This window comes from Jaculus jaculus, chromosome 7 (genome assembly GCF_020740685.1).
Source record: "Jaculus jaculus isolate mJacJac1 chromosome 7, mJacJac1.mat.Y.cur, whole genome shotgun sequence".
Lineage (NCBI taxonomy): Eukaryota > Metazoa > Chordata > Mammalia > Rodentia > Dipodidae > Jaculus > Jaculus jaculus.
The window spans coordinates 142,128,447-142,147,728 of NC_059108.1; the positions used below are offsets into that span (position 1 = coordinate 142,128,447).

Genomic DNA, 19,282 nt, shown 5'->3' on the forward strand with positions numbered 1-19,282 from the left:
AGTTCGTCTGCAGTGGCTGGAAGCCCTGGTGTGCCCATTCTCATTCTCTCTCTCTGTCTCAAATAAATAAAAATAAATTAATTAATTAAATGTTTTTAAAAAAAGAAGTATACTATTTCTAAAGTGCCAAGTGAGAAGATAATTACTCAAATAAATTTTATCTCTCTAGGGGGATGGAGAGATGGATAACTGGTTAAAGCACATACTTTTCCTTTGAGAAAAGCTACACAATGCAATCCATCCCTAGATGCATACACAGGAGACATATGGGAGGATACTTTTTTGTCGTTAGCTGTCCTTAGCAGCTAACAACCAGAAAAAAGTCAAATGTCCATCAGCAGGAGAATGTGAAATTAACAACAGCTTAAACACATCATAAAGTACAAGATAGCCCTAAAAAAGCACATAATCACAGATAGCTATAAGATATAAGAGTCTCAGTAGCATACTGCTTAATCAAAAGGGCACGAATACATACAACATGCCATTTTCTGTTTGGATAAAGTTCAGACAATCGAATTCTGCTTCTGCACATGATAAACCAGCTGCTACAGTCCCTGCTCTGCTCACACAAACAGCCAGAAAAGTGTGCAAGGTAGGTGTGCAAATAAGTTGTTTTCAGAAATTAAGCAGATGGCAGTGCAGGACTGTGACCCCTATTGGGGGAAAATTAATGAAATAAGCCTTTCAATTATTAAGCCTTTCAACTTACAGGCTGTTTTCAGAACTGGCAGAAAATGGGAGTTGCAGTAGAACCCAACAATATTTGACATCAAGATCAAAGTCATAAGAAGTGCTAGAATTTATATACAATGGACAGAAGAGGAAGAAGTTATGCATAAGAAGACTCCAAAAATACATCAGGAAGGGCCCTCTGGGTGAACACTGGGTAGAAGTGCTCTGGGTGGAGCAAAGGGGAAGGCCAGAATGAAGAACAAATAACAGAAAGTGTGAATTAAACAGTTTCCAGAGTTCACATGGGCCTGAACAACTCTGTAGCCGATCCTCCTGAAAATGGGGGTCACTTAGTAGAGACTCTAAGAGAGCCTTGAAGGTGGACATATCCTAGACCTAGACAAAAAGATACCCTAATCCCCTAACAACAATTTTAACAACAAAATTAAGACTGAAAAAGATCAAGCTGACTTGCAAGTAACGTAGGTGCTAGACCAAAAAACTTGAACAGTGTTTAAAGAAGGCAATAAAATCCAAATACTTAAGGTATAACATTTACATGTACAGCATCCAATCAAAAGAGACTGCACATAAGAGCAGGAAAATTATGGCCTAAAAACAAAAGGAAAGCCAATCAAAAGAAAGACTCAGAAATGACAGAGGCATCACAGCAAGAAACAGAACTTTAAACAGTTACTATATTGCAATAAATGCACAAAGACCTAAAGGGAATCTTGCTCTGGTGGTGGTGGGGGGGAGCAAGAAAAAAAAAAGACAAATGGAAAATGCTAGAACTAAAATTTCAATAAATAAAAATACTTTTAATAAAAACATTTTACTTATTTATTTGAGAGAGATAGCAGCAGAGAGAAAGAGAATGGGTGTGCTAGGGACTCCAACCACCACATACGAACTCAAGATGCATGCACCATCTTATGGATCTGGCTTACATGGGTTCACAGGAATCAAACCAGAATCCCAGCACAGATACTAAAGTGGGAAGTAGAGACAGAGGAATTTCCTGAAAGTCTGTAAGCCAGCTAGCCTGGCAAACACAGCAATGAACAACAATGAGAATGAGAGACCTTTCCCTCAAAAGTAGAAGGTGAGGGCAATCCCACCAGCTGTCTTCTGACCTCACTCATACACATGTGCACACATGTGCGCGCACACACACACACAGCAACAGTATATGAACAGATGCTCAATGTCATAATTCCTCAGGGAAAAGCAAACCACATACACTAGTCTGTCTAAAGTTGACAGGCCTGACAATACTAAATATTGGCAAGTAGGAGGACCAACTGCAGCTCTCCTACATCACTGATAAAAATGTAAAATGAGCCGGGTGTGGTGGTGCACGCCCTTAATCCCAGCACTCAGAAGGCAGAGGTAGGGGGATCACCGTGAGTTCAAGGCCACCCTGAGACTACACAGTGAATTCCTGGGCAGCCTGGACTAGAGGAGTAAAACCCTACCTCAAAAAACAAGCAAACAAACAAAAAAGTAAAATGACATTGCCACTTGTCAAACAGCCCATCAATCCTACTTCTAAGTATGAGCCCAGGAGAAAAAGTAGTAAGTACACACAGAGAACTTCACAAGGATGCTAACAGCACCTGTCTTCACAGGAGCTAAACACTGCTCTCACACCTAAATGGTCCAGATTGGCGAATGGATAAACAGGTTGTGATAGTGAGACACAGTATTAAGGAATGAATTAGTGCTTTAGATAACAACACACAGAAATCTCAGATACACTATGACAAACAAAAGAACCCACATGTGGAAAAATTGTATGACTCGATTTATATGATCTTCTCCAAAAACTGGAAAGATACAATGCTGCTCACTTGATGCCTGAAGCCCATGGTGGACATGAATGAGGGGGAGGGTGATCGTAAAGGATCACAAAAGGACTTACAAAAATGATGGAAATAAGTCTGTTTTGATTGTGGATACAGTATTTAAGTTGGTGTTTATATATGTCAAAAATCAAGGAAGTGGGGCTGGAGAGATGGCTCAGCGGTTAAGCGCTTGCCTGTGAAGCCTAAGGACGCCGGTTCGAGGCTCGGTTCTCCAGGTCCCACGTTAGCCAGATGCACAAGGGGGCGCACGCGTCTGGAGTTCGTTTGCAGAGGCTGGAAGCCCTGGCGCGCCCATTCTCTCTCTCTCCCTCTATCTGTCTTTCTCTCTGTGTCTGTCGCTCTCAAATTAATTAATTAATTAATTAATTAAAAAAAATCAAGGAAGTGTACATTTAACATAGATGCATTTGACGGCATATAAATTAGAGCTCAGTAATTATCAGAAATAACCAATGTAGGCTGGGAAATGGCTCAGCATTTAAAGGCACTTGCTTGCAAAGCCTGAAGGTCTGGGTTCAATTCCCAATACCGACATGAAGTGATGCATGTAACCAGTTTGTCTGCAGTGGCAGGAGGCCCTGGTGCACATGCACATACTACAAATAATAAAAATATTTTTAAAAATACACAACTTATAATGTAAACATATACATTGATGATGAAATGATTTTGCATATCAAGATAATGATGAACATAAAATTTAGAATAAGAAAGTAGTCAGGAGGGTAGCAGAAGCCTAAAAGTGGGGAAGGACTAATACACAGGTGGATTAAATTTCTGTTGATGGCCAAGTTCTTGAGTTTATTATTAGTATTTTTTTATTAGTAGTATTTTAAATAAATAAACAAAACAATAAAGGCACCACATTGAAAGCAATAAGGTTAATGTGCCACAATGAATCTAATTCTATGAACCTAATTAGAGTTTTAAAATAATAAATAAAAAAAGGTAGTCACCTCACCCATATATTTCCCATGTCTCAGATGTAGGAAATATGCGAATAAATCCTCCTCTCCGATCATTCTCTTCCTTTACCCTCCGTAAAACTTTGATCTAGATGGAGGAAGAGAAAATAAACAAAATAAAGGAGAACCTACTTTGAAAACTGAAATCCACATGGCTATGAGGCAAAGGCAGGGAATTATGACTCAAGAAGATAACAAAAACATGCAGGGAAAAATTATTCCAGCTGAGATGTTTCCCAAAAGGAAAGTTCTCCCACCTAGAATCATTCTCTTCTCAGGGCAAGACCTGAGAGTGTAATGAATATTATGAATTGTTCACTGGGGTTCACTGAGCCCTGTGTTAACCCATAAAGGCCTGAAATGATCATTACCTCTTCCATCGACAGACCAAGCACGGAACCGCCTAGCTTCCCCGGTACCTTCTCCCGGGATGAGGCCACTAGGTTTTTCATTTCTGCATCACTGGCAGAGAGTGGACGGGAACGCTAAGGAGATCAAAAGTAAATAAAGTTGTTGTCATCCTTCCTCACATTCCTCTGGTCACTCCTCAACAGAAGCATCTCTTCTATCAGGCTTAAACTCAAATCTAGAGCTCAATTTCTAGTGAATCTTTTAGCTTACAACCCAGGGAAGCCAATCAAAGCTAGTAAAACCAAAGACAAGAGGAGAAAAAGGATTAGGAAAATACTAAGGGGGGGGGAGGACAGGCAGGGAAAAATAAAAGAATATGTATGTGCTTTTTGTAAGCTACTCAAGGTTGTCGTGTCAGTTTGAAAGAACATCCAGTGTTTCTAGGGCAAGGAGGAAGACCGGAAAATGACCCCAGAGGAAAGCAAACGTACACGTCTTCTGGTAAGTCACTATATTCTTCAGCATGGGGAAAGGAGTTAGAAAGGAGGCATGCATGAGACAGAAAGCTCGGCTGTGGGATGCTTAGAGCTTGAGGGGAAATGCTGAGATGAGAGTCATCAGTGACGCAGAAGACAGCTGTGGCTGCTGGACATCAAGAGGCCTGGAACGAAGCCGGCTGCCCTGAGTTGTCATGGGAGGCAATCACGGTGCCACGGCCACGGTCATCACAGACCCTAACTGACGATCTGCAATACTACTGCAGGTTCCAAATCCCAAGCAGGAAGGTCTTCTGAGTATCAAAGTTTGCAGTGATTTAGTATTGTGTGAGTAGAGAAAGAAAAGTAACAAGGACTCCACTATTACTGAGACTGATGAAATGAATGACTGGTAGAATAAGACAGACAAAAATGCCAAGGAGAGATGGTCTTGGGAGATGGCTCTGTGGATAAAGTGCTTCTGCACAAGTGTGAGGACCTGAGTCTGGATCTCCAAACCCCGGGAACCTCTAAAACTAGCACTCCTACAGTGAGAAGGGAGGTGAGCACAAGAGGATTTCCTGGAAGCCTGAGGGCCAGCTAACCTGGCAAACACAGCACTGAACAAAAGACCTTGACTCCAAGAAGGTGGAAGGCAACCACCAACATCTGCAACTGTCCTCTGGCCTCCACAGAATGCCGCGGCGTACACGTGTCTACTCTCCACAGAATGCCGCGGCGTACATGTGTCTACTCTCCACAGACGTGCCGCGGCGTACACGTGTCTACTCTCCACAGAATGCCACGGCGTACATGTGTCTACTCTCCACAGACGTGCTGCGGCGTACACGTGTCTACTCTCCACAGAATGCCACGGCGTACACGTCTACTCTCCACAGACGTGCTGCGGCGTACACGTGTCTACTCTCCACAGACGTGCTGCGGCGTACATGTGTCTACTCTCCACAGACGGGCCGCGGCGTACACGTGTCTACGCTCACACACAACATGCACACAGACACACAAAATTGCCAAAGAGGAAAAAAAAAAGAGCAATGATGCAAGTCTAACTACAGGAACAAATGGTCTTTCTAGATTCTCAGAGGAAACTTTCGCCAGGGAGAAACAAGGCCAACTGCCAGCATCTGTCTTTAGATCTACAGATGCGTTTGTCTCTCCAGAACTCAGACGCTGAGGCACCAACCCACAATGTGATGCTGGCCTTTGAAGGAGACTGGGCTAGCAGAGGTGGTAAGGGTGGGGCCTTGGTCCAGAGGAGTCAGTGCCAGAGGTCTTACGGACCCCCACAGCTCTCCCCAGTGCATGCAAACACGATGTCCTGTGAGTGTGCACTGCAATGGCAGTCACCTTCAATAATGAGCAGAAGCACACTTCTTAGATTGTTTTTAATTTTTTTACATGTTTTCTCCATTTTTTGCACTGAGAGACAGACAGAAAGGAGAAAGAAAGAAAGAAGAGAGAGACAATGGACATGCAAGGGCCTCTAGTCACTGCAATTGAACTCCAGGTATATACATGACTCTGTGCATCTGGCTTTATGTGAGTACTGGTGAATCAAACCTGGGTCATTAGGCTTTGCAGGCAAGTACCTTAACTGCTAAGCCATCTTTCCAGTCCTACTTCTTATATTTTTTAAAGATTTGTACCTCATTTAATTTTCTAATCTTTTGATACTTCCTCAGTTATTCATAGTGTATCAACATAATGACAAGATGTTTTAGTTTCTTTTTAAACCCAGTTCCTTTAATAATAAGATGCATGTCTCTCAGACCTGCTGACTTACATTTATTCCAACTTATTTTGCTTTTTGTCCTAACTGTGTTTATATTTTTAAATATTTTACTATTTGAAGAACTTCAAAATTGCTCTTGACATTAGCATTATGAACAAACATTAAAAGTAAAAATCCACACATATATAAAGTTCAATGGGCTCATGAAGAGCTGTAGTATGGAGTCTGCTTTAACACATGCTTTAAAAAGTTTGACCTTTCGGGCAAATTACAAAAATTAAATGGGGACTATATGTACATACAAGACAGTTTAAAGGTGTTTGGATTTTAGAGAAGCACTTGAGAAAAATTTTATAGTATGTTTATTCTAAATTATGTCTCTAGTCAAGGGTTAGTGCCTTGATATATTGACAAAAACTAAAAAACACTGTTCAAAATGTAACTGCATGACAATATCAATGGCAGTTAATTAATTGAGAAGCAATTCCCAAATTGGATAATTAAGCACTATTTAGAATTTTTACTAATGCTTCAGAGAAAAAGTAAATAAATCAACTAACATTTCTGAGCATAACAAATGTGAAAGACGTGACTATGGACTGAGGAATACTGAAGAGAGCCAGGTAGTGACAACGGGAGAATAAACATCTGAACAGGACCCAATAGTGTGAAGCGACTAAATCCTCTGAGGCCCAACACCCCTTCCGCATTTTACTGTGTTGTGCCCTGTCTTTCTCGGAATTCCATACATGTACATATTATCCCCCTGTGGCAAATGTGAGGCCAAGCCCCCGAGAACGCGAGCACCTGCCCAAGGTCTATCACTAGGGAGTGGCCAAGATCAAACTTGAATCCAGGTCTGTGTGACTCTCGCGTGCCTTCCACCTGCCCCATCACAGTACCATGCGGCACAGCTTCTGCTGGGTAGAAAATTTACACAGTAGACATTCAAGGGAAGAGAAGAATGTACATAGAGACAATAAATTCCAAAAGAAAAAGTATACAAGGGGGAAGAATCAAAGATGCCTGTGTTGAAGCCAAAGAAAATGAATACTTGATAAAGTCAATGGACAGAACAGAAAAAAAAATTTCTCTTTTTAAAAAAATATTTTATTTATTTGAGAGAGAGCGTGTGCACAGATAGAGAGGGAAAATGGGCAAGCCAGGGCCTTCAGCCACTGCAAACAAAAAAACAAAACACTGCTGAGAATTCGACCTCTTCTAAAGCTGGGTGAGTAAAGCCAGAAATACTTTGTATCATGCAAGCAGCTTTAAATAAGTAATCCAGAGAGAGGTCTTATTCTCCAAGAAGGCTACAAATAACCTGCAGAACTACAAGCAATGCAGCAACATGTAATGGACTTGAAATAGATACAGAAAAATTAAGATTAGAATTATATATAAAGACACTGACATCAAACTCACAATGCTAATGCAAGAGTATTTTTGAAGTTCTCCTTACATAGATTGGTTCAAGGGATATTTAAAATATAAGTTCTTTGAAGTCAAAAGCCTTGTTTGTGTTTGTCTGATTGGCTCAGGTTTTTGCCAGCACACTCAGGTACCTACTAAATATAAAGCACTACACACTACAGAGTTTTGAATTCAACTACTGTAATGCACAAACACACAGTACAGAGCCACATGACTTGGTAATCAAATACAACTCACAGCTTCCAGTAAAACTTTTCCCCCACAATATAAAATCACTTTCTATTTTAAATAGTCATCAAGAAAGTTCTACCTGGATTGAGGAGATGGTTCAGCAGTTAAGGCACTTGTTTGCAAAGCCTGACGACCTGGGTTGGATTCCCTAGTACCCACATAAAGCTATATGCACAAAGTGGTGCGTGCATCTGGAGTTTGTTTGCAGTAGGGAGAGGCCCTGGTGTGCTTGCTCCTTTCCTTTCCTTTCCTCCCTCTCTTCCTCCCTTCTCTCCTCACCCTCTCTCTCCTTGCAAATAAATAAATAGAAAATATTTTTTTAAGAAAAAAGGAAGAGTGCCATCAGAGTGGACACCGCAGGGCTGTGTTGTGTGCATGAGTCACATAGAGACTAGGAAGCACGGGGAAGAGGCTAAGGCCACAGCTTGAGGGTGGAGGGAGGCCCTGGCCCTCTGCACCTGTGTCTAGCAGAGCTGATGTGAGAAGGTTTTGGCTGGAACTTTGAGCACATATTGAGATACTGAGAACCCAGGCAAAAAGCACAGACTATGGTGCTGAAACGGATTGATAAGGAACTTAAGTGATTTGGCCATCAACACAATGTTCTGCAGGTCCAGTTGGAGATGACCTGTTTTACTGGAAAGCACAACTATGGGAACTAAAAACAGCCCATATCAAGGTGGTATATTCTTTTTGACAATTCAGTTCCTATAGACTACTCCTTCAAACCACCTAAGGTTGCCTTTACAAGAATTTGTCAACCACTGGGCTTCTGCGTGAGAATGAAAATACTTAGTAGCAGAGGCCAGTAAGTTAAAAAGGAGACATAAAGGGTAGAGAAAGGAAGAGGGGAGGATACTTAATAGGTTGATATTGTATATATGTAATTACAATGATTGTAATGGGGAGGTAATATGATGGAGAATGGAATTTCAAATGGGAAAGTGTGGGGGTGGGGAGGGAGGGAATTACCATGGGATATATTTTATAATCATGGAAAATGTTAATAAAAATTTAAAAAAAGGAATTTGTCAACCAAATATGAACAGTAGTGGCAGCACTTGTTTTGATAGTCTAGGATCACAGTGGTCCATGCTTCAACTGTTTCTAAAGGTCTTGTATCTAGTTGTTCACTGCTACGTAATCCAAACCCAGATTACCTCCTAGAGTTAGAGATTGCAGGGATCTATAAAACAGAGAGACAAGTATCTTGGGAATGGACTCAGAAGTCTGCCATGTGATGCTACCTTAAAGTCAGAATAACCTGCATTAGAGCTGGAATGAACTTTAAATTGCTGGTCCTTGTTTATTTTCTTACCCAGCTGTTGCCCATTAGTCCTCATCTTTAATTTTAGTTTTCATTGTCCTCCCTGTTCATCCATACGCTCATCTAAGAACACTCAAGTTCTTCCAGCTTTGGGCAATAACTGCTTTTAGAAACTGTAAAGTAACTATAAGGGAACAGTCGCCCAAACTGCAGAAATTTTGTAAACAATGGAGCATGTGTATTATGTGGCCAATGTTTTCACTCTGGCTTGGTTATGAGATGAAACCACTCTCTCCTCTAACATGCCAAGGAAGTCATGTGAGGGGACGGAAAATGGATGCTTACTGTCATGTCAAAGGAAACATTCTAGCAGCATCCATCCTTATTTTTAAGCCTTCCACTGTTAAGAGATGTGAGGTTACATGATATACTTTATGCTTATAACTCATGTGTCAGTAGAAATGGTAATGAACTCATAGTATCAGCAAAACAGAAAATGTGATGTATTTCATGCTTGTCAATAAAAGAATGACCTGGTCTTGCTTTAAACAGAATGGAAGTTGTATTGTAAAATAGGGTCTCAAAACATTTTGTAATTCTCAAATTGTTAGAAGGATTAGAGCTACTAGTTAATCTATCTCCCAGTACACTGTTTAATTTAACACTAAATACACGGTGCAAGTTGTCAATGGATGAGTGATCAGCTAATAGCTCTGTTAGTAACTGATTTGTTTTTCTTCAATAAAGTTGCATGAACAAACATACAAAAGATCCAGGCATGGTGGTGTACACCTTTAATCCCAGCACTTGGGAGGCAGAGGTAGGAAGATCACTGTGAGTTCAAGGCCAAGCCTGAGACTATAGAGTGAATTCCAGGTCAGCCTGGGTTAGAGTGAGACCCTACCCAAAAAAAAAAAAAAAAAATTAAAGAGAGAAAGTAACAGTTCAAGCTTCCAAACTCACCAGAAACCGCACCAGAGTACAAATGCCAAACTAAATATGCTAGAGCTTTCTGCAAAATACCAGCTGTAGTAGCACACTCAGTGTAGTGTAAGGACATCTGTACAAAAGCATTAAATAGCAGGAAGATGACTTCTATGTCTAGTCCAACACATTCACAATAAAACCTGATCTAATCACTACCAATCTCAAGAACTGCTTACAAGAACAGCAAAGGAGTGAATGCTAATCACGCCTCCAGAAACACACTTGTCTTTATCTTAAAGGTAGCATCTGAGTTCCTGAAATTCAATTAAAAACCGTAACAGCCAGGTGTGGGGCGCACACCTTTAATCTCAGCACTCAGGAGGCAGAAGCAGGAGTATCACTCTGAGTTCAAGGCCAGCCTGAAATCATATAGTTAATTACAGGTCAGCCTGGGCTTCAGCGAGACCCTACCTCGAAAAAGACAAAAATCAAAAAAACAAACAAACAAGACCCACTACATATGAAATATCCTCTGGTAAGAAACTGAAATCTAGCCCAACACTTAATGTGAAGAAGAAAAAGGTTTTAATATTCAGCTTCCAGAAATTGCATGTTTTGTAAGATCCTTGAAACAAACAAAATTCATTTGTCAACTACAATATTTCCTTTCTAGAATATTTCAGTCAAAGTAATGGATGCTCCTGTACGCCCTGTTTGTCATTTAACCTGACTGCCTCCACCAGAGCATAACCACTACCAGGAAAAGGACTCACAGGTTGATGCACCCTCTATTCTCGTTTCCTGTAACTAAGACCATTGAGCATTTCCTTCTGTTTATGGAATTTTGTGTTTTCCAACTGTGTAAACAGCAGGTGCTTGATGTGTGTACCGCAAAAGAGTGAAGCTCAAAAGCATTTCACCTGGGGAACGGACATAAAAAATCAAGTGAAGACCTAAAAATGATGCTGGACTTACCTACTTGCTGTCTGTGCAGATACTGGGCACCGCAAAAGACTGAAAATGGAATAAAGCCTTACCTTCTCCTAACATACATACACACACCAGCTCCTGCATCTATGGCAGAAAAGGAAAAGACAACCTCCAAGCACAGAACAAATCAAGAGCCTTAACCCTTAGGGTTGGAAAAAGGACACTTGTTCTTCACACTTGTCGCTCCTCTGCTGTGTGAGCTCCAGCTTCCACTTCTCCCCACCAACAGCACAATCCTACTTCCAAGTACTGAAGAGCCTGAAATCACGAGCCCAGCTGACAGATTTGTTTCGGACAGCACACACAGAACTCATCTACAGAATCCTTTATGAAAGGGTCCTGGAGGACGTTTACGGATAACATGGTACATCGTGTGTTACTGCCCACCAGTTAGCAAGAGATTCTCTATGATTTGTAAAGAATGGTCAGGAAAAGCTGACAGGCAAGCTAAGAAAAGGGACCCACCCACCAAAATTGGCATACAGCTACCCTTTGAAGAAACACTTGACAGAAACCATGTTAAAACTTCACAGAAACATTCACAATCCTTTCTCATCATTCTACAGTTATTGCTATACACAATAGGAAATTTTTGCATAGGAATATAACTACCTAAATTAAGTTTTCCTAATAAGCCTGGTTAATTCTCTACTTTTTCTTCTTAAAAATTAAAAGCTGAGGGCTGGAAAGATGGCTTAGTGATTAAGCACTTGTTTGCTAAGCCAAAGGACCCAGGTTCGATTCCCCAGGACCCACGTACACCAGATGCACTAGGTGATGCATGAATTTGGAGTTCATTTGCAGTGGCTAAAGGCCCTGGCATGCCTATTCTCTCTCTCTTTCTATCAAATAAATAAAATGAAATGTAAGGAAACATAGTTTTATAAAAAGAAAAAATTACACACAGGGCTAGAGAGATGACTCAGCAGTTAAGGCACTTGCCTGCAATGCCTAAGGACTTGGTTTCTATTCCCTAGCACCCATGTACAACCACAAGGTGGTGCATATGTCTGGAGTTCATTTGCAGTGGTTAGAAGCCCTACTGTGCCTATTCTCTCTTTGTCAAATAAATTAATTTAAAAAATAATAAGTTATCCTGAGCTGGAGAGATGGCTTAGCAGTTAAGGCAGTTGCCTGCAAAGCCTAAGGACCCATATTTACCTCCTCAGAGCCCGTATTAGCCAGACAACTAAGGTGAGGAAGGCACAAGACTGCACATGACCATTAGGTGGTGCAAGTGTCAGGAGGCCGACTGCAGGATGAGGCCCTAGCATGCCAATTCTCTCTCTCTGTCTCTCTCAAAAATATTTTTAAATACCTATCATTTGGTCTGTGATGATGTACTGATTCCTTGTTTTACTTCTAATCTAAAATAATACCTTTGACAATATAACTTAGGAAATAATTTGCAGAGCAGGAGGTCATAGACAGCCAGCCCATGGAATCAATACAGCTCAAACATATATTTGGCCTGCAGTTTTCTGTATGTTTTTAATGAATTAATGCATGTTTAAAACTCCATTTCTTGTCTTCCCTGAGCACAGGAAGACTGGGGCACCCATGGCCCATACTTGAGCATGGCAGCACTCAGCCGGAGCATGTTCATACACTGCCACCTGTTCAGGAAGCTGGAACTCCCTGCCCCAACCTGCCACATCTCCCAGACTGCACTGCATCTGCCCCCTTCTCTTACTCACAGGAGCGACCTGCAGGTCTGGCTTTCAAAACCCTGTTCTAATAAACAAGTAGCTAAATAAATAATGGCTTTTCAGTTTGGTAAACAGAAACAGCAATGCTCTGATAAGGTCAGGAAGCAAAAGAGAGGAGGAGAATAATGAAAGAAAAGGGTTGAAAAGAGGAGTAGAGGGTTGGCGTGGAGGCAGGAGAAGGATGAAAAGAAAAGAAGGGAAAAAGGAAAAGAGGAAAAAATTATTTTTGCCTCCAAAGAGCTTTCACTTTAGCAAAGGATAAAAGCAACAAATCAATGGATGCAAAGCAACACAGGGCAGGATAAGCAAATAGTGGTGAAATGAAAGCAAAAGTCACTAAAGGAGAGGATGGACTGACAGAAGTCTAAAACTCCTCAGTAGGCAAGGTAATCAAACCAGATAGGCAGAAAGGAGACAGGTAGTCATTTAACCGAGCAGGAAAACTGAAAGGAAAGACACAAGCAGAGCTGGAAGAGGCAGGGCTGACGAGATGCAGGATGAGGAGACAGAGGATGAACTGCTCTAACTGGAACGAAATGAGACTGCACCAAGACTTGCGCGATGGCCGCCCAAAGCATGTTGGTGACATCCATAGGTCTCTCTGGGATGTACTGCATTTGGCGGTGAGCAAGCATTTAAGGCTGCTAAGGCCCTTTCAAGAGAAGGTCCTGCTCCTGTGGAGCACCTTGACAACACTAGTCTGGAGGTCAGGAAGGATGCAGAAATGATTCACTGAGAAGGAACAGGATTCCTCTCTGGGGCAGTGCCGAAGGGGAGTTGTGAATAGAAAAAGGGAAAAGGAAAGGTACTGAGAAGTAGCCAAAAGACAAAAGAGAAGCAGGAAAACCCGGAAGGTACAAGCTACCAGCCACTGCTCCAAGTGTCTTGTCCAGACTGTTCCCCCGACCTGCTGCCCTGCGTGGCCTGTGGCCAGAGCGCTTCAGCTCCCTCGCTTACAACAGTTGGCACTTCTGGGGAGCCTACTCTGGGCTCCATGCTCCTGAATGTGCTTACCTGAGATTTCTGGAAAGGGTTTCGCCTGGAAGACTCAAAGGTAGGATAAATTGGCCGGGTGGATGCCCGCTGGGCAGGATCTTGGCACACAAATCCTAAATGGGGAGTGAGCAATAGTAAAACCTGCTTTTGAAAGAAGCTAGCCCATCTGGTGGCACCTTTAGATGACCAAACATATTTTCATGGCTATGAATATTGCAAAGACCCATCCCCCCAAAAATTGTGCTGACTGAATAGCTGAAACATGATTCTGATTAACTCATGTAGCTTTTTGAAGAATCATGAATATATGTGCCAGTCATCATTTTAAGACATATAGTTGTTAATAAAAGAAAGTTGTTCTTTTTTGAAAAGTGGTTTTCTGTATGATGACTTAATTTTTTTACTGGGAGGATCTGAGAGCAAGTGAGTTCTAATGTCTTTTTACATATCTCCTTCTGGGCTTGCAGAAGGTATTCTACTGGCTATTTCCAAAATGGGCTTTATGATTATCTATGGCTTAAGAAATTGAACTTCAGCTAATTTTACTTTCTTCTTAAAAAGAAGTGGATTTCCAATTAAAAAGAACCAAGCACCTAGGTTGTACAACACTGCTGGTACAATGAGTACAAGTTCATGTCAAACGTATTTCTCTGTTTTTTAGGGACTTTTAAAAGCCAACAACAAATCCATATCATACCCACCTGACTACCCATCTCCATTTCAAAGTTTTGGCTTATCTGCTTAAAGTGGGATTTCTTCCACGGGCTGCTCTGGCTACAACTACTGTGAAAGGACCATGCTGAGGACAGCAGAGACTGTCTAGCAGAAGCACAGCTGCTCTCCTTTGTAACAAGGCTTCCTCCCTGGGTTTCACTTTCCAAAGTTGGAGAAAAATACACTCTCAGCAGATCTTTACTTAATTCTTTGCCTCAGCTCCTAATTCCCATGCTCCAGGTCTCAGCCTTAGTTGTGGTTCAGCCTCAGGACAGGATGGAGCCAGGGGGAGTAGAAACATATAAACACTTGCCTGAAAATATAATTTTTTAGTACAAAATATTCAGCATGGCTTAGAAACTGCCAGTTGGCAACACCTATGGAGGCTGGCAAAATGGAAGCTCTGGTTAATTTTTGATGTGAATCCAGTCTGGGAAACACTACTACTCACCTACAACAGTGAACATATCTGAAATCATACTGGCTTTAACCTTTAGATCCAAAGGTGCATCACTAACAGAGAAAGAAAAGAGCGAGGACAGTTTAGTCGGTCAACAGAAGAGCCGCATTCTCGTGAGTCCCAACACAGCAAAGTTTCCAAATGTCAATGAGAACACATATAAGCACACCAAACCCATGAAAAAGAAATAAAAGCTCTGAGTCAAAGTCACACTTGTTAAGGTAGGTCCCTCACATGTAAATGTTTTAAATTTTATTTTATGTACTATAATAGGTTATACTTTTTTAAAAAGTTTTTATTTATTTGAAAAAAAGAAAGAGAGAGAAAATAGGCATGCCAGGGCCTCCAACCACTGCAAATGAACTCCACATGCATGTGCCAACTTGTACATCTGCCTTACGTGGCTACTGGGAAATCAAACCCAAATCATTAGACTCTGCAGGCAAGCACCTTAACCACTGAGCCACCTTTCCAGCCTAGGTTATACTCTTTTATTCTCCACCTCCACTTCCATTTCACTGGAGGTCCTCCTCAGGGGGGTTATGTTATTCACTGGGGTCATGAAGGCCTCCATTAGTCTCTGTTGGGTGACAGGGACCATGCCTCAGGGTATTCCTATCCATTCTGTGGCCCTTACAATCATTTTTCCCCCTTTTCCGCAATGTTCCCTGAGTCATGGCAGACCTACTAGCAGTCTAATTTAGGGTAGAGCTCTCTGTAGCCTTTGGATTTCTGTTTGATTTTTTTTAAAATCAATTTACTTTATTTGCAAGCAGAGAGAGATGGGAGGGTGAGTTGGGTGTGCCCAGGCTTCTAGACACATGTGCCACTTTGTGCATCTGGCTCTATGTGGCTACTGAGGAAATGAACTCAGGTCACTGGGTTTGCAGGCAAGCACCTTGACCACTGAGCCATCTCTCCAGCCAATTGTGATGGGTTTTAATTGACCAAACTGCCTGTCACCGTCACCCTGGAGCTGGATATCAGGCTAGCAGTGTGAGCAGTCCTCATGTCACTGCTTCCTCTGCAATTTTTCCTGGGCACCAGCAGATATGGTAGAGGTGGCAAGATGATATGTGTTGTCATATATAATCTTTTATTCCAAAAGGTCTTGTGTGATTCGAGTTTTGCACAAAAGGGGACTATTGCTTCAATATCACTGTGGATTTCAGAGGTTCAGTCTTTAAGTAAGCTCTGTTAGGCAAGCAGCATTTTAGCACTACAACAGCTGAGTCATATTTGCATACAAGACAAGAAACTCTGGCCACATTTGTTCTTTTCTCTAAGTCTTCATTTCTGTTCTGAATCAAATCTTCTTAGACAATGTTCAGAGGGCTGACTTAAAAAAGGCTGCACAACACCTGACTGTCCAGCTGTGCACCTTACTAGTGAGGAAAAACCAAACTCTCACTCTACCAAGCAGTTAGTCAATGTCTTCATTTCACTCCTTGTCCTTAAAAACTCAGTGGCTGAGCGTCTTTGGCAAAAACCTCCAAGGCTCTCGGTTTAGAGAAGGCTACAGCTCATAGAAGTTCTGGCTGTCACTGCAGAATCTTCTTTGGTATTGAAAATTATACTCTTTCCTTCTAAATAACAGATCAGATTTTTTTTTCTTTTTTCTCCCCCCACTGAGGAAGGGTCTCATTCTAGCCCAGACTGACCTGGAATTCACTGTATTTCAGGCTGGCCTCGAACTCACAGTAATCTTCCTACCTCAGCCTCCTGAGTACTGGAATTAAAGGCATGTGCCACCATACCCAGCTAGATCAGATTTTTATTATTTATTTATTTTTGGTTTTTCTGAGAGAGGGTATCACTCTAGTCCAGGCTGACCTGGAATTCAGTCTCAGGGTGGCCCTGAACTCACGGCGATCCTCCTACTTCTGCCTCTCAAGTGCTGGGATTAAAGGCGTACACTACCACACCAGGCTCAGATCAGTTTTTTAAAAACCTGAAGACTTGGACTGGGGAGATGAGTCAGCAGGTTCAAGGCACTTGCTTTCAAAGCCTGACAGCCTGGGATTCAATTCCCCAGTACCCAAGTAAAGCCAGATGCAAAGAGCAGTACATGCATCTGGAGTTCATTTACAAAGGCAAGAGGCTCTGGTGTACCCGTTCTTATTTCCCCTTCCCCTCCTTCCTTCTTTCCTTCCTTCCTACATCTCTCTCTCCCTCTCTCCCTTCCTCCCCTTCTTTCTCTATTTGCAAATAAATAAACTTTAAAAAGTGAGATAAAATTAAAAAAAAACAAACTGAAGACTTTAACCTTGGATGGACAGCACAATATGCAATTGGACAGGAAGCCCTGTCTACACTGCTGTATGCCCAGCCTGTACCTCGTGGATGTAGACTTGATCTGTATAAACCTTTGGTGACAAAGGAAGCATATTAGGCATTTCAGTAGTATTAACAGAACACCTACAAAGTCCAGAGATCCCTGGTTGCCATATGGCTTTCACAATGTATTAGAATCATCTAAATGTTAAATTCTAGTTGTTTCTACCTAATAACAGGTCAAAAGGTCTTTTTGTGCCAAGAGAAATAATACCCTCCCCAGAATAAAAGGTACTTAGTGGCACTTGCAGGTTTGTCCCTAGTTTATGAAACTGACTTACCAGGCCAGAGAAGGAGAGAGATTCACTTCCAACAACCATGGCTTCAGAGTAGCATCTATGAGCACGTCAAAGCCATACAGTTCTGGAAATATAACACAGCATACAAGATCACTGTCCATGTCATGATCACACAAAGAATCTGAAAGATGTAATCCAAACAACTCCCATCTGACGTCTAGAAACTCACAGAATAAAAGTGATAAGTGCAAGTAGACACAGAGAATCTTTCAAGCTTAAGAAAGGCTAATCAAGTTCGAAGACAATTAGAAAAGAGTACTATAAAATTCCACTAATTTTATCATCTACTCTATTGATATCCTACACAGAATGTTCAACACAGAAAGCAAGGCTTGAAATTTGAGCTGGCAAGCAGGATGCTTTTTTGCTTATGGCATAACAATGCTGAGAGAAGGCACACTGCACACGCATCCATCCAGGCCACGTCAGGATTGCTCTGGAAGGCCAGCCCCTACCACCTCCCTGTCACACACCGGAAACCGAAACATCTACAGAAGGCATCTCTGTAGGGTCGTTCCGACACATTTTGATAACCATAAGATCTTGCTTTTGCAACCCAGGTCAGATGATATCTGAATGTAAAATGTATTTATTCTTTTCCCTCTCCTATGGTTTTGGTCTTCCTCTGAAGACAGAAAATAAAACATGGCCTATAGACAAAAAGTCAAGAGAGAAGGAGGCAGTGCCAGCACAGCAGACTATGACAATTCATCTTGAACCACTAGTACTTTTCAAGAGAAGAGGGAGCCAAAGATCGCATTTTCATGGCTACAGGACTCTTTGGGCTCTCTCTCTCTCCCTCTCCATCTCTCCCATGAAAGCAAGGAGAAGAGCAATTCCTACCAGGATTCGAATTCATGGGTTTGAGTTAAAAAATTCAGGAAGAAGAGATTAACTCTTGGGCTCTTTAAATTATTAGTGTCCTCCTGCCAAAAGACACAGTGATACTCAGTCTTTGCCATACAACTTATCACACACATTTGACCTCCAGGATTCATTCACCCAACATCCCACACTATGTCACTCAAGTCAACCAATTATACTTTATATCAGAGCACGCATGCATGGAACACACACACACACACACAAATTTCCCTCTAAAACAAATTTCCTTATTTCATGAAGGACTTCTTCATTTCTTAATCTTCTCAAAAACATAGGACTGTAGAGATAGCGTGTCTGGAGTTCCTTTGCAGGTGCTAAGGCCCTGGCTCACCAATCCTCTCTCTCACTCTCATCCAAACATAAGTCTTCTAAAGACTCTCAAAACACAGAGTTCTGAAGTTTAGATGCAGCACCAAGAACCCCAGAGTGGAGCACAGACCTGTGCAGGGAAGCTCTCTCTCTCTCTGAATGTCTTTATTAGTCATCCTTGTCAGTATTTGGATGTGAAATAAGGCTAAAGCTTATTTCTGTTGTACACATCAAACAAAATGCATTTCCTCCCCTTCTTCCTCCCTCCTCCCCCTTTCTTTTATCTCTTCTGTTTTTTCCCTGTGAATAGAGCAAAGAGGCAACCTACAGAATGGGAGAAAAGTCTTTGCCAGCTATACATCTGACAAAGGATTAATATCTAGGATATACAAAGAACTTTAAAAAACCCTAAATAATAGGAAATCAAATAACTCAATTAAAAACTGGGCTATGGAACTAAAACTGAGAGTTCTCAAAAGAAGAAATACACATGTCATGTAAATATCTAAAAAAAAAAAAAAAAGTGTATATCCCTAGCCACCAGGGAAATGCAGATTAAAACTACACTGAGATTCCATCTCCCTCCTGTCAGATGGGCTACCATAATGAAAACAAATGACCATAAATGCTGGTGAGGAT

At 41.6% G+C, this 19,282-nt stretch overlaps 1 protein-coding gene across 1 annotated transcript in view; it reads right to left on the reverse strand.

Moving 5' to 3' along the window:
* Ttll5 (tubulin tyrosine ligase like 5) overlaps positions 1 to 19,282 on the reverse strand; it is a 254,825-nt gene that overhangs the window by 167,018 nt on the left and 68,525 nt on the right. Inside the window, 5 exon segments of the mRNA XM_045154327.1 lie at positions 3,505 to 3,596; positions 3,880 to 3,993; positions 13,661 to 13,755; positions 14,808 to 14,869; positions 17,432 to 17,513. Coding sequence (XP_045010262.1) covers positions 3,505 to 3,596; positions 3,880 to 3,993; positions 13,661 to 13,755; positions 14,808 to 14,869; positions 17,432 to 17,513 — 445 coding nt within the window.